The sequence below is a fragment of the Fringilla coelebs genome, assembly GCF_963513975.1.
Source record: "Fringilla coelebs genome assembly, chromosome: 5".
NCBI classification, from domain to species: domain Eukaryota; kingdom Metazoa; phylum Chordata; class Aves; order Passeriformes; family Fringillidae; genus Fringilla; species Fringilla coelebs.
The window spans coordinates 67,526,953-67,548,412 of record NC_140033.1 but is presented as its reverse complement, the minus strand read 5'-3'; the positions used below and the strand labels follow the sequence as shown (position 1 = coordinate 67,548,412).

At 39.3% G+C, this 21,460-nt stretch overlaps 1 protein-coding gene across 10 annotated transcripts in view; it reads right to left on the bottom strand.

The window, feature by feature from the left end:
• ERC1 (ELKS/RAB6-interacting/CAST family member 1) overlaps window positions 1-21,460 on the bottom strand; it is a 274,434-nt gene that overhangs the window by 40,820 nt on the left and 212,154 nt on the right. For 9 of the 10 annotated variants that reach the window (XM_084206748.1, XM_084206754.1, XM_084206752.1 and 6 more), the window contains one exon: window positions 11,528-11,672. In XM_084206748.1, the coding sequence (XP_084062874.1) occupies window positions 11,528-11,672 (145 nt within the window). Of the gene's footprint in view, window positions 1-11,527; window positions 11,673-21,460 lie in introns of those variants that run through there. The other variant, XM_084206749.1, reaches the window with a different exon arrangement.

Genomic DNA, 21,460 nt, shown 5'->3' with positions numbered 1-21,460 from the left:
CAACCTTGACTGATTGATTTGCAATTAGAAGACCTAGGAGGAAACAAGGAAGCCTTCATATTTTTAAGGCCTTTTTATATCACAAATCAGCTTTCTGGCAGACAGTGGAGAAGGATTAGTTTTGGTAATCAGGAAAGGGGGGAAGAGAAAAATATTTTTATGATTTTTCTGATAGTGATGAAAATAAGGAATTAGTCTTAGTCTGCACTTCCTAGTCTGTGGATCCATCCCACCAAATCTGTGAATTTTTCATTTTTTAGTGCAGAAGAACTCACATCTTGCATGCCTCCAATAGAGACAGAGAAGAGACTTGAAAGATGGTTGAAGATCTGTATATATAAGTAAATATGTTTCCCTTTAGGAAAAAAAAAAAATCAGGGAAAAACTAAAATAAGAAGGTACAATCCTTAATACTTAAGAGAGAACAAATAAACTCATGCAGGCTTCCGAGTTTTAAACAACCTGTGAGTGTGAGTGTGTTCTTGAGGATCACTATATTTTTTTAATTATTTTTTCAGCACCATTACTGTCAGCAGTTGGCAAAGGTTTGGGTTGCTAACTGTTCTAAAGGAGGCAAAGCCAAGGCTGCATCTACTGGTGTTTAGGAAATGGAGAGAACACTGGCTTGGTGTCATAAATTATGGTCATGTTTCATGTTAAGATGACAACAGTGAGAAGAGCAACTTCTGGACTATTAAAAGGATTAAGAGTGGTACAATGGTGAAACAGAATGTTTAAAAATGTTAAGTTTCCAACTCCAAACAAAAATCCACTGTAAAAACAAGAGATACCTAGGTTACTCAAATCCTGAGGAAAAACTTGCCTGGAGTTAGCTGTGAGACCTTCATTTATTTTTTGTTTACTCAACTACAGGAAATATTTGTATTCACACTAAGACAGACAGGCACTGGTGGTAAACAAACAGAAAGAGAACAAAGGACTGGGTTCTGTGACTGTAAAATTGTACTCAAATAAAGAGAACAAAAACTCTAATAAAATGATTACCCCTTAACCAGGGCTGTATTCGACTTAAAAACACCACTGCTTCTTCCAAGCACCAGTCCTGGGATGAGAGTTTATATATATATATTTTCACATATATTTGGGAAGTAGAGCTTTACAGAAGTTGAGAGACTAACATTCACCTATACTATTGATAATCTAAAATTCTATAACATGTAATTGCAAAGGTAAATGACTTGTATTTGAAATTGAGGGTACATACTCAGCAAATTTTTCTTATATCCACATGATAAATGTTTGATTATGCCAAGTAAAATCAGACAGCAATCTTTTGATAGCTGAGTTTGAGACTTATTTTGTCTTCATGCAAAATCTTGGATTAATCCCTAAAAGCACTTCTTGCTACTGCAAAGACTCAAAACCTTTGGCAACACATTCAAGGCAAAATAAGGGACACAGAAACTTTGTGTTCCATACAGGTCTGCTCAGGGACAGCTGAACACAACAGCCCTAAAGAGGATCTGCCAAAATCACTAACTCATGTTTGACAGCATTGTCTCCAGACTGCCATTCAGGGAGGGACTCAAGCACAATCTCTATCAGTATCAACTTTCTCATCTTTTCCCTCCTGGCAGCTGTTTCAGACTCCTCACAGTCAGGAGACAGCAGAAAAATCTCCATCCCCTCCCTGCATTCACAAATCTCAAGTGCCAAACACGTGACCTCTAGGGAAAATCAGCACACCTTTTCTTTGGTTATGTTTCTTCATCTTAAAAAGGGGATGTAGAAAACAGCATGTATTTATTAAGGTGTAAATGCATCATTTGTTCTGCACCTAAACATGAATAGTAATTTTTTAAGGCTTGGATTCTCCAGAACATAGCACCATGAATTTAACAGAACTGAGGGGAATCTGCAGCCCCAGCACCTCACCATTTGCAGAAGGCATCACAAGTAACTGATGCCTAATTCCATAAATCTGTGTCTCATTTTGACAAACCTGCAATTTCCACAACAGGGTATGTAATTTAATGAAGGATTATTATCAAGAAACTACTCCTAAGTGACAGCATCTCAGATTTCCAATTGCAAGATGAAACCTCTATTTTCCCCTGCCTTACCTATTCATATTTGCCTGAGATATGGTGTACTGGACTAGGCTCAATCAGTTCCAAAAAGGGAAATTATTTTCAGAATTTAATGACCTTAATACAGCAGAGGAGAAAAAAAAATCTGTAGACTGAGAGATATTTAGTGCATAAGGTCAAAAAATACCTGAGATCACTGTTCATCAACAGCTCACTGTTTACTGAAGTTCACTCCATGCAGTTAAGACTAAAATTTTTCCATTATCAATTTTTAAGATGGTGGGGATTAAAATTCTCTTTTGCAGACTATGCATTTCTCTCTTTTCAAGCAAAAAAAAAGCAGTGATTTATTACATTACTCCCAAAATAACACAGCAAAATCACAAATATGCAATATATTCTATCTTATAGATCATTAATTTTCATTACATATTCTAGGTGTACAATTCTTTCCATCATTCATTCCTCCTTCAAGTGAAGACCACATCACTAACACATTAAGTCACACAACTGTTAATCTGTAATCTACTTGAAACCTTCTACATATTTAGTTTATGAACCCAATCAGTCACTTCATATCTCTGACTTCACCTTCTCCTTACATGTTTTTGGAAAACACCTTGAACCATCTATCACCTCACCAGTTACAAGTCTTATACAAATTAAAACCAATACTAAAGCTGGAAAAATGCCTTTCTGCCACCACTTTTTAATTGACTATCAATGTGTGAATTGGTTTTTATATATGATAGTTGGTAATGTCACAGGTTTGTTAGGCTTTTCATCCAGTGACAAGTAACCACAAATATAGTTTTACTGTATAGGTTTAATATTAAACTGTTCCATGTGTGGTGTGCTCCCTGAGAAATAATACCTTTAAATACAGGAAGAGATAAGCACAATGTACCAAGTTAGCACATTTTGAATGGATATTTGGTAAAGGGACACACGTGTCTCCTAGATAATTGTCATTGTCAGGTAAAACAGCCCAGATGAACAGGAATAATTTAGTACAGAAAAATCTGCATCCAATCAATGAAATACCTGTAAGGATGCTGACACACCCATCTTCAGCAAGATTCAAAATCATCAAGCAAGTAATTCAAAATCTTCCTGAATCTGAAATTTCAGTGTGAAATTTCTGTTTCTTCACAAAAGAAAATGTATTCATGGATTTATCTCATCAAGATGTTTAAGTGGGATTCTCCTGTCACCAACACTTCAGAGCTCCCTAAACAATGGGTCTAAAAGATACAATTTAAATGTAATCATAAACTCAACTCTATTTTCTGGCCATCCTTCAGACATCATCAATTCAAATACCAAGACTGATGCCAAACCAGCCCAGCCACAAGGACCAATGGTTGGAAAGTCTCAAATATTTCACCCCTGAGGCACATCCTGCCACTGGACAACAATCAGGAGCAGTCACACACGGGTCCTTCCCAGCTACCCCACAAACCAGGGGAGTTAAGCAGAAGAAGATGAACCATAATTGTATTCCTTGAATGAACAACCATGGGCAATCCTGAGCTGCTCTGAATGACTCTGAGATCTTGCATCCATCTCATGACTCATCAGCTAAGACAAATATTGTCAGGAACTATGTCCAACATTTGTAGCCAAGAGACAGAATGAATTCCATAAATACTCTGTTGAATGTATGTGTCACAGAGAGCTGCTCTAATATATTCTCTTTCTTTAACTGAAAACCATTGTGCATCAGACCAGTGGTTTGGGCCACAATAACACAGGAAACCACTGTGTGGTACAACTGTGATGTCAAATGACAGTGATTGTTTTTACACTGCACCAATGACCAGCAGTGCTATTCACAGACCAAGAAATGCTTATTTTTCAAGCCCAAGTTAGATATTCTAGTGCAGTCTGAGCAAGCCCAAGCTCAGTGAGCATTCTCACCTCTTTAATAGTGCTGAACAAGCCTGGTTCTCCCAGGGGAGCCCTAACAATCTTTCCTGATATCCAACACCATCAAGTTGGTCACTTACAGGAATGGGATACAGGGTCTCTCAACTGCTAACTTAGACTTGTCCAGCAATCCTGATTTTCTAGAGAGGCAACATTGCTTATATAACTTCCTATAGGAGTTCATAAGCCCTGAATGAGAACTGGTGCATATGTGGCACTAAATGCTGTTGGCAATTACCAAATTAATTAAAATTTTAGTCAGTTAAAAAGCTGTAGAACTGGAGTATGAAAATCTTAATATATTCAATAAATGGAGGAATATTTCTAACAGAGCGAAACAAGTTTTTGAAACCTGAGTTCAAACTTGGGAAATATTAGTCCTTACAGTATTAAAAAAATATATTTACAAATATTTAGACAGAAAAGGTACCAAGTACTGTATTGTCATCTGGGTTCCTCAATACCTCTATAAATCTTTCAGTGAGGCAAAGCACCTTCCTCTTCCAGCAATCCTACAGAGCTACACCCTAAAACCTCCAGGCTGTGGCAAGGCTGGAGGCACAAGCAGAAAGCAGCCAGGGCTGTTTGCAGCAGGAACAAGAAGAGGCACTGCCATGGCTCCAGCAGGCAGCTCCCTTCCCTGGCACCATGCAGCCAGCCCCAGCCAGGCCTCCCCTGAACACACATTTTCATTTAGTCGTGCAAGAGGCAAAGGAGGAAGGTAAAGGAGGAAGGAGAGGAGAAAGAGCATAAGTGATACCAGGGAGAGATGAAATGCTGCCCCAGAAAAGCCTGCTGATGCTGCACTGAGTGCTGTTACTGCGCTAATAGATGATTAAAAATGATGGGAAAAAAGTCTGGAAGACGTGGCAGGGAGAAGGTGCTTTCTGTAAATGTGGGAGTGCTGTGCTGCAGGAAGCAGTGCTCAAGGGCATGACAAAGCCTTTGTCAGGGTGCTGGGGTCTGCTCCTGGCAGAGACTCCCCCCTTGACAGGAACAATTACTGAGGAGCAAAGCCTGGCAGAACAAGCAGAGCTGTGATTGATAATCTGGGGGCATTACAGGCCTTCAACAAAAGCCACGATGCCTGAATTTGACAGCTGGCAATGCTTGATGAGAGCCAATTAGCGGATACATATCCACTTCAGCCAGAAGTTTCTTCTGTTTCTAGTCCAACAGCTTCCTGAATAGGAAGTGTACAGAGTGATTTTGCCCACTTCTGCCTCCTCACAGGCCAGCCTCACTGGCAGCACAGCTAAGAATACACTATAAAAATGACATTTTGGCACCTTTGTATATTAAAACCAGTAACTGAAAAGCTGCAAGTGACCCTCCAGACACTGGTGGAACAAGAACCTAAAGAAAGGTGACTTGACTTGGACTCTGCAGACTGTGTGGTGGAGAGGTGAGGCTGAGACTGCACTGCATGTGTAACAAGTCCACTGCAAGTGACCATAGTTATGGAAATGTTTCACTAGTCCTTGCAAAATTTCTGGCAAAGTGCATTAATCTGTTTGTTCCTGCTTCAAATTGGTTAACCTGGCATTCAGTGAACACCAGAACTCAGAGAACCTTCTGTTCTGTTCTGCCCAGTTCATAAAGAAACCTCTGGCACAGCACATTCAAATTCCTCTGCCTGTTCTTAACTTTCTTATCACAAAATTTTTCTTTCCCCACTTTTACATCTATTTGCACTCTTGCCAGGACAAGTACATGGGGACTGTAGTAAGGAGATCAATAAACAAAGATGGATCCAAGTGCCCTGAATCTCATCACTCATTTAAAATAATAATTTTTTTCCTCAGCTATAAAGAAGCCACAACCACCACACAGACAACTCCCTTCCAACAGTAGTTTGAGAGATGCCTCCCCTCAGTGAACTCCAGACTGCTGGAACCTTTCAGAGAACAAGAGGGGCTCTGTCACAGAACAGCACCACATTTAGCAATTATCTGCAGTCACTGGATCCATGTCACTTGAAGAAGAAATTCCCTTGCTAAAAGGGTAACCACTCTCATCAGACATGGTTTCAAATCAGGGCACCTAAGGTAAAGCAAAGACTAACTGGAAGACTTTGAAAGTCTCACAATCTGGATTATTTCATTGGGCAGGGTGGTAACTGGAGCTGCCAGAAGTGTGGTCATGCTGATACAGCAAGAGGAAAACATTTGCCTGTCAGTCTCCTTTGACCTGTTTTACATTCTCTTGTTATAAACAGAAATGACTCCAGCCAGTGGAACTTCAGTTTGGAAAAGTTCACAGCAGAGGAGTGTCAGGTGTCAGTGTGCAGGGTTTCCAGGGAAACAAGTAACAGTGGAAAAATATGATTTTTGGTGTGAGAAGCTACTCTGGAATCTACAGCTCCTCATGATCCCATGAACCACATTTACTTGGGAAATCAGTCTTTGCAGTAACTTGGCCTCAAAAAGAAAACCAGTCAAAATCTTAGAGGGAAGAAGCACAAAGCAGCACAGAAAAAACAGCTCTGGTACTTGCTTGTTTAGATTAATACACATTTAATATTGCATAAATACTATTGTTACCAGTCAATTATCAGCTATTTGACCATTGCCAAATAATTCCTCTCCATTAGTGGGAATGTTAAAGAACAGCCCCTCAAATTCATGCTGGCCCACAGAGGAAGGCACAACCTTGATGAGGATAAAGAAGCAAAAGGAAACAACAGGTATTAAATGGCAAGGCTGACTACAAAACCCACACTTACAATAGCATGGGGCTTCTTATCACCTTTTATTAAAACAGAAAGGAGCTCCTTTTGAGTGAAGAGCAAGAGTGTTATGGCAAGAACACGACAGGGAGTAAATTCTTTTTTTTCTATGCCCCAATAGAAAAAAGTAATCAGCTTAAATTGCAGTAAGGGACATTACATATAATAATAAAGACAGATAAGGTATAAAAAAGACTTCCCAGGACTGAAGGTCTCCTTCACTTGAAGTCTTTAGGAACAGATTACAGGTGTAACTGGAGCAGTTGCAGAGAGCTCTCTCCTGATGCCATATTATTCACTATTTTTCATTACCAGTGTGCATGACAAAAGAAAATGTATATTTATGCAATACATGGAGAGAACTTAAGCTGGGTGGTTCTCTGGGCATGCTGAAGTATAGAATGAAAACTCAACATATTCTTAAAAGACTGAGGAACTGATCTGAAAATAACTTTGATTTAGGCATAGGCAGCATAATAAAACATAAGTAATATTAATCTAACCTGAAGTCACACGATTTCAAATGAAAATGTTGAGATCCTGTCATCTAACTTCTGCTATAATAACAATAATTATGAAACATTATATAATAATACAAGTGGAATATGGCTATTTACAAACAATAATTTGAATAATGCTCCAAGCTGTCAGAAAACACTAATACTGTTCAGAGCCTCCTAAAAATTTTAACACTTATTATTTCACATTTATGCCATGACAGTGACAGAGATGCTGTTCAAGTCAGGCACCCATCCTGCTACACACTGTACAAATACAGAAAATGACAATCTTTGCTACAACCAGCTCCTAGCAGAAAATCCCAGCTGTTTAAGACTCAAAGCCCACAGACAGGAAAACCTCAGCCCCTTCAGCTATGCCTTCCCTTTTCCACTGAAAACTGTGGAGTGGTGCTTTGCTCTGTCACAATAAATAGAAGCCGATATTAAAGTTTAGCTTGAGGAGGAAAGGTAAATGGCAAGCAGGCTGTTTCCTAACAGCTGAGCAGTGTCTGTGCTCCACCAAAGCTCCCTGGGTCCCTGTCAGCCTGCTGTGACACCCAGCAGGGCCCTCTCCACACCACATCTGGATCTGCTTACACAACTGCAGCTCTTGCATCAGCCCAGCCCCTCCAGAGCAGCCTCCCTGCCACAGCCTCTGCATCAGCTCCCCACAGAGACACAGTGCCCTAGGAGGAATAAATTGGGACCACATTAGCTGCTGACCCTCGCCCTGCAATGGCCCTGCCTGTCTGATGATAGAGGAAATCCCTCATCCAAACTGACAACCAATATGAAACAGGCAGCTGCATTTGCTGGAGAGCCTGGTCAATGCTGAGTGCCTCATTAGGAAATGGGCTCTGTATTGAGGCACATTCCTGCAATTCAGAGCCTAGGAACTCTAAATTAAAACAACATTGATGCCATATCCTCTTTCCAAAATGCTTCTCTTCATCCTAACTTTAATGCACATACTCAGAGAATTTAAAGAACCAAAATGTCTTTGGCAGGACTCCTTCCCTCTCTTGTGCAGCAGCACCCTTCCCATGTGAGCAACCAGTGTTGGGGAAGGACAGAGCACAAAGAATGACAGCAGAGCCCTCCAGATTCTGGATACCCATCCCTTGATGAACCTTTGTGTCTTCACTGATACTTTTAAATAAATAAAAATCACGGGCAATCGTTGGAACAAGGTTTTGTTTTGTGAGTGTTGCACCTCAACACTTAACAGCAAGTCAGCCAATGGTAACCAGCACAAGCAATGAAAAATCCCAATCCAAATCCTTTCCTACACACTTGGATCCATTCACACTCACTACTGCAGCACGGTCAGGAAACTGCTTTGCTAAAGCACTTCCCAGGCTGCAGAGGTTCAGCCATGCTGGTAGCACAGCTCTGCCCACAAACAGCCCTTCCCACCCTGCTCAGCATTTCTGTGAGCATCCCACGCTCCTGGAAATGGGAATCTTTTACTCAGCTCTGTCTGACCACCAACTGCAAGAGCTGCTTTCCCACCACAAAGCCAAAGCATTTCCTAGGAATGGCACGGACTGACATACCAAATACTTATCAGGAGGCTCAACAGCTCTGAAACACAAATGACTGAGGTCAGGATCCCAGCTCTGAATCTGAAGGGTTGAATAAACTTTTTGGGTTTTTTTGCTTTTCAAAGTCTTCCAGAATATCTTGATTTGTGGCATCACTTGCCTTCCTTGAACAGCTGTGTTCAACACATCTGCAAGCCTGAAAGATTTTTCATTTACAATTTCTACTGTGAATTTAAGAATTACAGCTGAACTTTCAGGAAGTTCCTGAAAGGTGACATGGTTCTGTGGAGCTGGCAAACACAGATGGACCCTTGTTCTCAAGATGCAGGAAAGGGTCCATGTGGAGAAGGCTTAAACTGAGGAAGCAGCAGAGTTGTTTTGCTGGAAAATATGAGGCTGGTGACCTGGAACAACTGAAGAGGAGTGCAAGGGCCAAGTACACAGAATATTTGCAAAGTATGAGGAAAAATGAGATTTCCCTTGACTACATCAGTAATGAAGATCTTGTAAAATCTCACAGCCATCTCTTCTGACCCATCTCCTATTTCTGGAGCTGTCAAAGTTGCTGTGATTTGAATTTATTCAGAAAAAGTACATACCAAAACTACTGGCACTGAAAAAAATAAATGGAATTTTAGATTCTCTGCAACTCATAGAGGTGGTGAGTAATACTCTCCTATAATAAGCAATAAAGAGTTTTTCTATCAATGTGTTGAAAGCTGCACACACACAAAAAAAGGATATAAGATGACACATCCTTAAAACACAGGATAGAATTTAGGGAGGATGTTTCAAATCTCTGTTTGGTCACATAAATATTTTTCAGGTATATTTTAAATAGAGTTTAGATTGTTTATATGTAAACATTAATTCTGCCTTGGGGATTGTGGATGTACTGGAGAATACCTGAGATTTTATACTTACACTACACATAAAACTTTTATTTATTCCACCCATAGCACAGATGTGTTGAGGAGATTACTTTCTGCTTTCTTCATTATTTTTAAGATTAAAATCTTAAACAGTCTTAAACAGTGACAAGTCTTTACAGCTAATTGCAGTTTTGGAACCAGAATCTTCAAGGGCATTTCAACAGTCCAATGAATTGTTTGAAAAGGCACCATTGCTCCAAACTCAAATCATAATTGGCTTCACTACATACCAAGAACAATTTCAAATTAATTTCCTCTTTGATTTTCATTTATTTGGGAAATTAAATATCCCACAAATAGACAGAAAAGCATGTAGAAATGGTATCCTTAAGGGAAATGGCCATGTCTTTTTAGGAAGAGTTTATGACACTGTAAGACTTAACAGCACTGAAAGATAACAATAGAAACTACAACATTTAAAAAAAATTATTTACCTGAAATCTAAGTCATTACAGATGGGCACAATGTTAATATGTTAATTAAGTATACACAGATTTTCAGCAGAAAAAAACTCACCACAAAATATTACAGGTTGTTCCAACTACTCACAAAAGATAACCAGAAGGAACTGGGAAGGGCAAGGGGCATGAAAGCACCTCAATTTAAGCTCAGGACAAGAAGAACTAAGAAGTGGTGTGAATTTCTCTTGGAATGAGTGGTACCATAAATTACAGCTGCTGCATCAACAATTACATGAACAAAACAAGCACTTGTCATTGCTGTGACCACTTCTGATTCCTGTTTTAGCAGCTGACCTGGCTGGCCAGTGACAGTAATTACAACTGTTCCTCAAAAGGAAATAATACAAGACTGCAATCTATACTTCTTGCTCATTCTGAAGCTGGTATATAAACCCCCCAAAAGTACATTCTTAAATGAAACCATAAAGAATTATCATAACCAACATGGCCAACAACCTACTTGTGTTTGCTGAGGAAGAAACACAGAAATCCCTTATCACAATGCTGACCTGGTTTTGTCTTACATTCTCTGACAGCAACAGAAATCATCTGGTTGACAGATGAAATGTTGCACATAAAACTTTATGAAGATGGAAATGGTGGCATGGAAGAAGTTGATACTGGATTGGCAGCAGCACATGTGCTATTAAGAGGAATGTGGCAAGGGAATAACTCAGGAAAACCTACCAGAAGTGCTGAAGTGAAAAATCTACACAGATTTTTTCAGATCCTAAATCTCTTATTGCCAGGGATGCCTTTTGCTTCCTCTGTGTTTTTTACTGGCAATGCACTTTTCACATTACATTCAGTACTGGAACATAATGTTAAATGCTTTAACAGAAACACACTTTTTCTAATTGTTATGCCAACACAGAAAGATCTTAGAAATGGGAGAGGCCAAAAATAGGAAGGGACCAATCTCCTCACAAGCATGAGACCTCCCAGAGCCTGTTCTAGAAGCTGACACATGGTGCTCCAGTTGCAATCAGAAATCACAAGAGAGACTTTGTGGTGTAACATTCATATTTGAGCTCCACAGCCTATTCTTCCAAATAGGCTTCTTCCCCAAAAAGGCAAATACAAACCCCCAAGAGAAACATCACTACTTTTCCCTGAATCTGTGACTATTTGTGCCTGTAGAGGATAACAACCAATGTCCTCTTCATTCACAACTTCCTGTACATCCTATCACACATTTACTACTCAGGCAGTGACACAAAGAAACACCCCTCGATGCTGAGTCCAGTAGCTAGCTTGAAATTGTTATTTATGCACTTTCCATCCTAACATATGACAGGATTACACATTATTAGTTCCACAAATCAAGATAATAATCCCACACCAGACTATTCACTGGATTTTTCTGACCCTCCTGTACCCACCTGCTGCTTGAGCTGTTGCACAAGGCGGTCCTTCTCCCGTTTCAGTGCAGCCACTTCATCCTGAGTCTTCTTCTTAGAGGATGAGAGCTCTAGCAGAGCAATATTGGCATCTTTTTCACTAATGGCAGCAAGAAGGGCTTCTTGTCTGGAAAAAAAGAATTGAATGAATTACATTATTATCCTGCAAAATCCTCTACAAAGATTTGAGCACACCATAAATGCTGTACCAGTGTGCAGCTTTGAAAAGCAGTAATTAATATTTTTCTCTGGGCTACATGTCTGTTGGTGGAACAGGAAGTCAAGACACACACACACCTCCCTGTAAAGAACTGTGCTGATACCATACTGCAGCTTAAAGGTTAAGAAAAACACATTATGCTCTTCTTTGCACTCACCTTCTCAGTTTTTAATAACTACCATTCATTATTACTTTGGCTGAACATTTTCCTATACTCCTTCCCTTTCAGCTTCCCTAGCTGAAAACTCTTACAAATAGAATTCAGAAACATTTTACCCATACTGGGAAGAAAGGAGACAAAGATAATCACCCTACCAGTTAAACAGTAGTTCTCAAAGGAAGCCAAAGGATTGATTATGTTAGGGAAAGCAACCTTTTCTGTCCTTCCACCTTAATTCTCATCTTTAGCTGCTGATGTGCAACAGGATTTCAAAGAAAATCTTGGCCTTCTTGCCCAGTAGTGTTGGCTTGTCTCACCTCTCATCACCTTGCAAAGAAGGCATAAAATGAGGTCCTAAACATGTGGTGGTGTGAAAGATGGCATCATGCAGGAGTGATGATGAAAGACAAACTGAATACAACACATTTCTTATCTACATATCATCTAAAAATAAAGTTGCAAATGCACTTTAAGCTTTGCTGCAGCACTCAATATCAAGAAGTTTATTATCAGAATCCCAATTTAAGCCAGTGTCTCAAAAATGTGGAAGAAATCACGTATTTCAAGAGGAAAAGGTACATTTCAACAGACAAAATTGTTCACCATCTGACAGGACAGTGGACTACACAATGGACTTTCTGTAGGTGGAATTTCTCTTTAGGTTTACACAGGTGTTTCTTGTACAGTCCAAGAGAGTTAGCTTGCTTTAAATGAAATACCAGCATATCAAAAATCTCACAGATCCAGTGTAGAGAGTACTTGGGTCCTGCCTAGATCATATCTAGAAAAACATTATTGCTTCCCTTTCAAAATGTAATACCATTAAGTAAAGCAAGTTTTTAAGATACATTATGAAGAAATACAAATATTCTGGTGACTTAGTGGAGGCAAAGTGTAGAAGAAAGGAAAAGGTGCACATCAGAATCCCATATGTAGTGTCAATACTGTAGGTGTGGGAACAATGGATAATGGGCATGTTATTATTGCCATTTTGTTTCTGCTGCTTTTGCTTTATGGAAAAGTATCCAGTTTTGGATGTCTGCCTGAAACATGAAAAATACCAATAGGGTGAAGTGACAGAACATGATCCATGACCTCTGCTTTTTTCCAGCTATCGGTATCCTGGGAAAGACAGGCTGGCTTGGAGCTCTGGTCATTTTCACTTTCTTTAGAGTAATCTGTTTTGATTATAAAGAAACACTTATTCTTTTAATAGTAAGCCCACAATCCTCGCTGATGATTCAGGACCAGAGCCAAGAATATCTCCGTAACTCTATCTGTGGAGCCATTACTCTGGTATGGAAATTGGAGGTGCCTCAAATAGCATGTAAGCCCTACACCTTCTGCAATCAAATCCTGTGCTGCCCATCTCTGCTTCTTAAGTGAAAACCCCAAGGCCAGGAAAACTAGATATGGATACCAGTCCATTACTTTTTTTTCTTTTCTGAAAAATCTTTGCCACCAAGTGTCACTGTCATATTTTCTGAAAAATCCCTTTGCCAGGATTTCTTCTCCTGGGAAGCTGAGAAGCCTCAGAGAAGAATAAAACCAATAATTATCTCTTTTTGCTTCTCCTGTGTTTTGCTGCTTTGGAATGTAGTTTGGAGATTGTTTATCCAACAGGTGGTTGTTTGATTGGTTTAATGTGAATTGTTTAACTAAATAACCAATCACTGTCCAGCTGTGTCAGGACTCTAGAAGCAGTCACAAGTTTTTTATTAACATCTTGTTAAACCTTCTTAACAAGAAGTAAATATACTTTCTCTATTCTTAAGTCTAGTTTTAGTATGGGAATGGAATGGAATGGAATGGAATGGAATGGAATGGAATGGAATGGAATGGAATGGAATGGAATGGAATGGAATGGAATGGAATGGAATAGAATAGAATAGAATAGAATAGAATAGAATAGAATAGAATAGAATAGAATAGAATAATAAATTAGCCTTCTAAGAACACAGAGTAGGATTCATCATTTCCTTCCTGCCATGGGGGACCCTTAAAAAAAACACAACTATGTCTTAGAAAAGAATTTCCTACTGGCCAAAACTTCAGTGCTGTGCTGTGAGATGAGGGTGCTGGTCAAGATAGTGGGGTGAGAGCCATTGTGGCTTCCTGACTGTTTTCTAGAACTGAAACAAAGTGAAGTCTGAACAAAAGTAATAAAAATACCCTGTGGTAAGTGCATTGTAGCTGCATTTTTTACTTTAGCAAGGCAAACATAAACTGCTCCATGTGGGAGAAGTGCAGGTGTCACTGTCAGCTCTGCTGGAAGGGACAGGTCCGTAGTGGCAAGTTACTGCTCTCAGCAAAGCTTTCAACTGCCAAATGATTCCAAGACAATAAAAAGGGCGTATTACCAAGCAAAAGACAAGGTTTCTGATTGAAGAGCATTACAAAAGTGATTTATTTCCCTTCCTGAGAGCTCTGTCCCCAGGGAAGCCAGAGAAACTTGCTGTGAGACACAGGATGTGGCAAGAAGGAGAAAATGGGCTGCTGTGTGCATGGTGGTGGCAGCAAGTGAACAAACCTATCCATCAGGAGTGTTGCAGTCAGTCCTGCAGGCTCAGGCACTGCCACAGACTTGGCTTCTTCAGCAAAATGCTTCTCTTCAGTTCACAGCACTGGAGGTCCTGAAAAGTTCTCACAAGCAGGCAAAACATGCTGCACAAGCCAAGGATGCTGATCTTTTCAAAAGCTGGCTAGGGCCAGAGTCACTGAGCAGACACAGTTCACTTAAGTTAATTCAGGTATTTCAGAGGCTGGTACAAGTGTAGCTGTGCCAACACCAACTCAGCAGGGCAAACTGCCTATTTATGTCTGCACTGCAGCAGGTTCTGCAGCCTGAACTGAGCTGTACTCTGCTCACAAGAGGTGAGCAGACTGTAACAGACTGAATGCTACCAAAGGAAACCTGAAATGGCAACAGTGTAGAAAAATCTACTGAAAACAGGTTCAAGTTTTACTCCAAATTGGACAAAAAAAGGAGATTAATTTTTTCCTTCTATTTGCACTGAAGCCTTTCACTGAATGTAGATCATGATCAATACAGACTGGAGTGGTAGAGACCAGCAGGTTTAATTCTTAATGGTAGATATAATCTCAAGATCAATATCAACATAATTTTCTCTGTTTGCAGTCTTCAAAAAATAATGCAAAGAAAGATGGGCTTGCCTTTTAAAAATAGATGACTACAGAACAGTTACAGGCCAGTAGAGCAGAGAGATTTGACAACACAAAGAATAGTGTGCAAATGCATGTCTCCTTCAACTCTTGAAGAGAAATGTCTGATTTGGGGAAGATAACTGGGCAATCATGTACTATTACACTACTACTAATTACTAATACTAATAGAATCAAGATGTCTTCAAATGGGTTTCTATGGCACTTGGTTGCAGAAGTCTACACAATTCCTTCACAACCCTTTCCCAGTAAAGGAGAAGAATCCTTTAGGTAAAACACAAGAGGAGGTGAACTTTAAAAAGCAGTTTTGTACTTTGCAGTACTGTTCCCAGGGTCATAGCACTGGAATATTTATCAGTTGGATAATTAGAAAGAATAACAGGCTGCAAACAGTGCTGAATTAATGATGCTTCAAAACATGAAAGCTATACATATTCATTAAAAGAATATGCTTACATATGTCAGGGAGAACACTTATTCCATATAGAGATGTTATAAATATATTGTTCTATAAAATTTTATTTCATATTATGAAATTTCTTCCTATCTGGAGTATTTCTGTAAGTGTGTACGAGATAATATGCAAGCAATATTGATATCAGCAGCAGCTTTGATTTTAATGTTGCACTTCCATGAACAATGATCAAGCTGCCAGCATTTCCATCCTTGCATATTAAGATGAACTGCAATTATGGCTGTTGTGCCTTTAGTACACAAGGAAAGATTCTCCTGTTTCACGAGCTGTTTACTCATGGTAATGGCATCAATCACCTCGTACAGGACTTGTTTTGGTTGTCTGATTTTTGTCCACTGCATTTACTCCAAGCCTACAGAAAATGCTGCTGAAAGCTTTAATGCTTTCCTAACAGAGACATTTGTAAGAGCTACCCTGGTGAATCACCATCACAATAAGAACTGTATTATTTGCATATGAATTAAAAACCCTCCCCTGATGTGACAGCAACAGAAAGAATTCACAGGCAGAGATTCAGATACAGCACTGCAGTGCTATGAGAGCTGGACAGACAGGCAGCAGCTAAGAACATAAAAGCATTGGGATATGGCATTCAGTAATTTCATGAGTTTAGCAGAATGACAGGGCTTGGGTGGGTCACACTCAATAAACTCTTAAAAAATAATTAGGAGTACAGCACACCAAACTGCAGATTCAATGGGCCAGAAGCCCTGGCTCCATCGTCCTCTCCATCATAAACTGTGTCTGCCACTGCAGCAGCAGTTCTGAACTCCACTTTCTTTTCCACTTTTTTTTTTTTTTTTTTTTCTGGTTATAGAACACCTTCAGAAAATGAAGAAACTCTGACTTCCAGTACCTCACAGGGAGGAGACAGTCCTGGCAGAGCTCTAGGTATCAAGATTTGGTTCTTAAAAGTAACCTTGAAAAAAGGCAATTATACCAGTGAATGACATTTCATGATGCTAACAGATGAATAACTCACTTAATATGCAAGCTGCCAAATTCTGCACTGGCTGTAATTTCTGCAGCATTTAAGATGCAGCTCGAAGTATCCCAAAGTGAGCAAACTTTTGTCCAAAAGAAACAGTAGCTACCTCTTACTGCAAGAGAGTGGGAAAAAAATTTAACTTGGCAATAGGTACTACCTGCTTTTTTTAATTAGAGCTGGGAATTATCAAACCTCAGGCTGCAAATTAATTTCCAAAGCACAGCCTTAAATCTTCAGTCAAAAGGGATAAATACTACACTCCTTCCATTCCAGTACTTGTTTCCTGAATCAGCACATCACCTTTGCCTGGCCTGGCTGGCACATCAGCAGCCTTTCCAATCTCTGGTCTATGCTCTTACAGCTCTTACCAAAACAGAAATTCAGAATTCAAGCAAACCAAATGAGATGAAAACGAGAGTTTTTTGTCATCAGCAAACTGAAGCTTTCTGAATGTACACCTTTCCACTGGTCTCTTCAATGTCTTTGCATACATGTGACCACAAGTGGAAAACAAGATAAAAATACAAACTCTTGGTGAATACAGTTGTGTGGTCACAAAAGTGATGTCCCTTTAATTTTCCATCCTAAGAATGGTATGATAATAATAAATTTGAATTCTATGACACAGGAAGCATTACTACTTGCACTGTCCTTGTTTAAAAAAAAGGATACTGATAATATATTTAGGTTTTCCTACACATATCTTCTCTAACATCCCAATTGTCTCGAATCACAGAACTCCCTACCAGGATTGATAAGCAGTGCTTTCCCTCAACATGTTTGATAAAGTCACAAGTATTCCTATAAATATTTTATATTACCTTTTCCATCAGTGTCTTAGCCCTTCTTGTACTTAAGCTTTCCATCTTAATTTTATCACTTTGGCACCAGATGTAAAAATTTGCAATTCCTAGTCCTGCTCATATCTCAGCTCTGAGCACTCAGAACTGCAGTGCAGCCTTAGACTGTGCCTGCCAGCATATCTAGAAAAAAATCTAACACTTTTACAGAGAAGTTTCAAACCCACTCCTAATTTCCTGAACTATTTTTATTGATGAATAGCTCAGTGAAAAGCTGACTGCTGCATGTCACAGCTGCTGAACTGAGAGCCCATCAGCCTTTCCCAGGTGCCTGTGAAGAGTGGAAGTTCCCCAAGATGGCACACTGCAGAAGGAACTTCAAACCTTTCACCTGATGTTATGGGAGATTTGTCCCCTGTGAAAGGTAGATTTTTTTTGAAGACAACCTTCCTTGCTTCAGCAGCCTTCAGTGCAGAACCTGGATGAGAGACAGCAGTACTTACAAGGCTCTTGAGCTCCCCAGAGTTGGCTTTTTTGAGAAGGAAGTCCTGAAACAGGAGTTCTTTCTTCATCTGCAGTTTAACAGCATTGCAGACAGAGCACAAACTCAAGGCTTATTTTTCACCCAGGCAACAGAGGCCACCAGAATATATCCACCAGATTTTGAAAAGTGACCTTACAAGAAAGGCAGCTCCAATTTCTGTTCCTGGGACATGGTCAAGTTCAGGTTGAGCTCTAGCTTAGCGTGTGCTTTCACAATCGGCTTAAGCTGACACAAGACAGGCTCTTGTGGCAAGAGATGGCTCTGCCCTCCCATTTCCAGGTTCCTGCCCCTCCACTGGCTGTGTATCCCTGCAGCCTGAGGAGCCAGTAAAACCCTGAATAAACATGAGGAGCCCAGATCTGACCGCAGGTTCCTCATCCCTGGAAGAACTGCCCAGCTGCAGCTCCTCCTGACACTGTGACAGTGTCAAACCCTTCACTGCCACAGCCAGCACTGCCAAAACATAAGAATGGAAAATGAATCATGGAATTCACACTGATTATAACATATCAAACAACCACAATTACTACAGTGAAAACAATTGTCTTGATGTCTTTGTGAATCTGGCCTGGGTTGAAAGACGGTAGAAAGAAATTTCAGCTTTATCAAACTTTGACAGCAATACTGCAATCTTACTGTGGCTTCTGATCACAGAAGTAAAAAACTCTAGTCATGATTTATTTATTTCATTTAGCGAAATATTCATTATTTATTTCATTTCATTCACTATTTATTTCATTTTAGTGAAAAACTCTCATGATTTATAACACAGTTGTTTTAAGAAAATTATCCAGTCTTTATACTCAAATCAAACAGAGCATCTACCTCCTTGCTAAATGACTACCATGTCATTTCTGGTGAGTAAAATTTATCTCATTCTGCATCTGTCTCATTTCCATGGCTGACATTCTGACAGGTGATCATACCTGCCTTCCTCTGCATTTTATCAGCTCACTGGAAAACAAGGCAAAGGCATTACCTTCGTTTTGGAACCATATTCATACTACACTTATTCTCAGTGCATTGTGGCTCCACTTTTTTTCCCTGATCTTTTTGTAGCAGTGGCTAAAGAATATTTATTACTTATTTTTATTTCTTTTGGGAGGTCTCATTAAGCACGAGTTTTCACAATCCTCACTTTATTCCTGCAATTTCTGCTTTCCCTAAATGTCTCTTTTGCTTGACCCATTTTTAAGGCTGCTACCAATTCCTTTTTTGGATACAGATACACAGCTTTGTAACTTTCTTAAACTTTTCCCCTTTTGTTTGGGATGCAAAGACCTTATAGTTTTGGACTTTTGCTTTAAGTAAATGCTTTGCTTCCTCACATGAACCTCCTGTGTTCTGACCAATTCACATGCTATCAAGTAGTCTCCATTTTTCAATATTGAAATTGAATACTTCACTTTTCTAGCATGGTTTTTTTCTTTGAATACAGGTTTTATCAATTTGTGATCACTACAGCTGAAGTCAGTTTTGGTGATGATTTCTTCTCTCGTGTCATCACTACTTATTACAATCCTCACAGTCTCACACCATTACATCTTGGTGATCTGGTCATTATTAAGTCAACAAGCCTGGCAGTTTCTCTGATTTGTATTCAATAAATAGATACATCTGACAAAACCACATTTCTCCAATATTACTTCATTTAACACAACATTATACCTAAAATCCATTGCAGGATACCATCTTCTCTATTTATGTAACTTTTATGATCCTTACATTATTTTGACTCAAAGTAATGTTGTAATTTATACTCTTTTTTATTTCCTCAAAACCTCCATTATAATGGATTTTTATAAAGAAATATTTTCTTCAAGGTCAGACCTTTTTATATTAATTCTGCAAATGATGTATTTGGGCTTTGGTGGTAGTAACAACAGCAGCACTAATGCTGATCTCTGTTCCTCCTAACCTTTAACTATACCTGTATTTCACTCTTTTCTGGTTGCTGCTGCTGCCCAGGAGAGGGATTAAAAAAGGAGCACAAGTGTCTGGATAAGGACAGGAATAGCAGCATCAGGGGAAAAAGAGGCTGGAAGCAGTTTCATTAAACACTGAGGCATCACTTTGCCTCCTGCTCCTGGTAGCTCCAATGACTGCTGCTCAAGTAGTGCCAAAAAAAAGTGTTTCTAAGCAAGCAGGAGTTGTTGAAAGGGTTGAGGACAGAAATGGAGCAGGTGTCAGGGGCAATGGATAAAATTTGGATATATTTAGTTCTGTAATTGCAGCAGAAGGGGCCTGAGAGGTTTCCTTTAATTTCCTTTTTCAGATCCGGGTCTGAAAGCAGGTGTAGCTACTGCAGTCCCTGAGTGCAGATTTGTTTGAATGGGCACTACAGCATTTTCTGATGAGTTTTGAAGATAACTTCCCAGATACCTGAAGCAACTGGCATTCTACAGTAACCAGGGAGCATCCTACCACCTTCCTTTCTCTTTTTACCTCAATCCAGTGCCTGTTCTCCATGAGATGAAACCAGAGCTGCATGCAGTAAAGAGTTTAAGAGACTGAGCATGTGTACTCTGCTCCAGAACAAGCACTGTTAAGCCTGACCTAAAGCATGCAAACAGACCTTTGACAATCCCTTATCAGATCCCTGCTAAGTACAGTAATGACACACTCCAACTCAAAGCCTTTTTCATGTACAGATCTAAAGAGTTTTATTGAAATAAAGAGAAGCTCAACCATCTCAAAGTAAACTGTTTTGTCTGTTTTGTAATGAGACACAAATATGTGAACCTTAAGCAACACAGAAAGTGAGAGAGCAAGTCATTCATTTGTGAGGAAGTTGGAAAAACCTCAATTTATCACATTCTAGCAACCAATACCTTTTCAAGTGAACAAATCTGAAGCTGTGTTTACGCTGTCGTTTGAACAAACGTCCCTCCCAAACTGACTTATTGAAGAAACACGATCACAGATAAATTTACACATGTAGCATCTTAAAAAAGTTATAAACCTCCAAATTTCAAGACTATGAAACAGAGAAAAACAGAATTAAACCAGCTTGTATCACACAAGAAATTGGCTCTCATGAAAACTTGCCCATACTATAGATAAATGATAGTTCCCCTATCTTCTTCTAAGTAACATCTAGCTTATTTTGTACAGCTGTTAAGAATTATCATTTGGTATCTACTTAGTTATTAAGATATGTGGCAAGGTTAATTTCTTGTAAAGAAAATCTTGCTGAATTTGAAGATGTTTAAATTTTAACTACTTTATAAAAAAAAAAAGAAAGTAAATAAAAAAATAAAGGGGCAGAAAATAACTGCAAGGCAGGGTGAACGTGTCTGACATGGACAACTTTTAATCCTGAAACTATCCTTAAGAAATAGGTGTTTTGGACATCAATAAAAGTTCTGAGCATTTTCTGAAGAGTACAGACTAATGAATTTACAAGAAAATATCAGGATGCTGGATGCAGAAGAAATATGTCAAAAACTGAAAGGCCAACACCACAGGCCCTTCAGTTTTTGAAAGGCCAAAAGGAAAGCACCAAAGGAAAGGGCTAGATCTTAAAACTAACAACTGCCAAATGC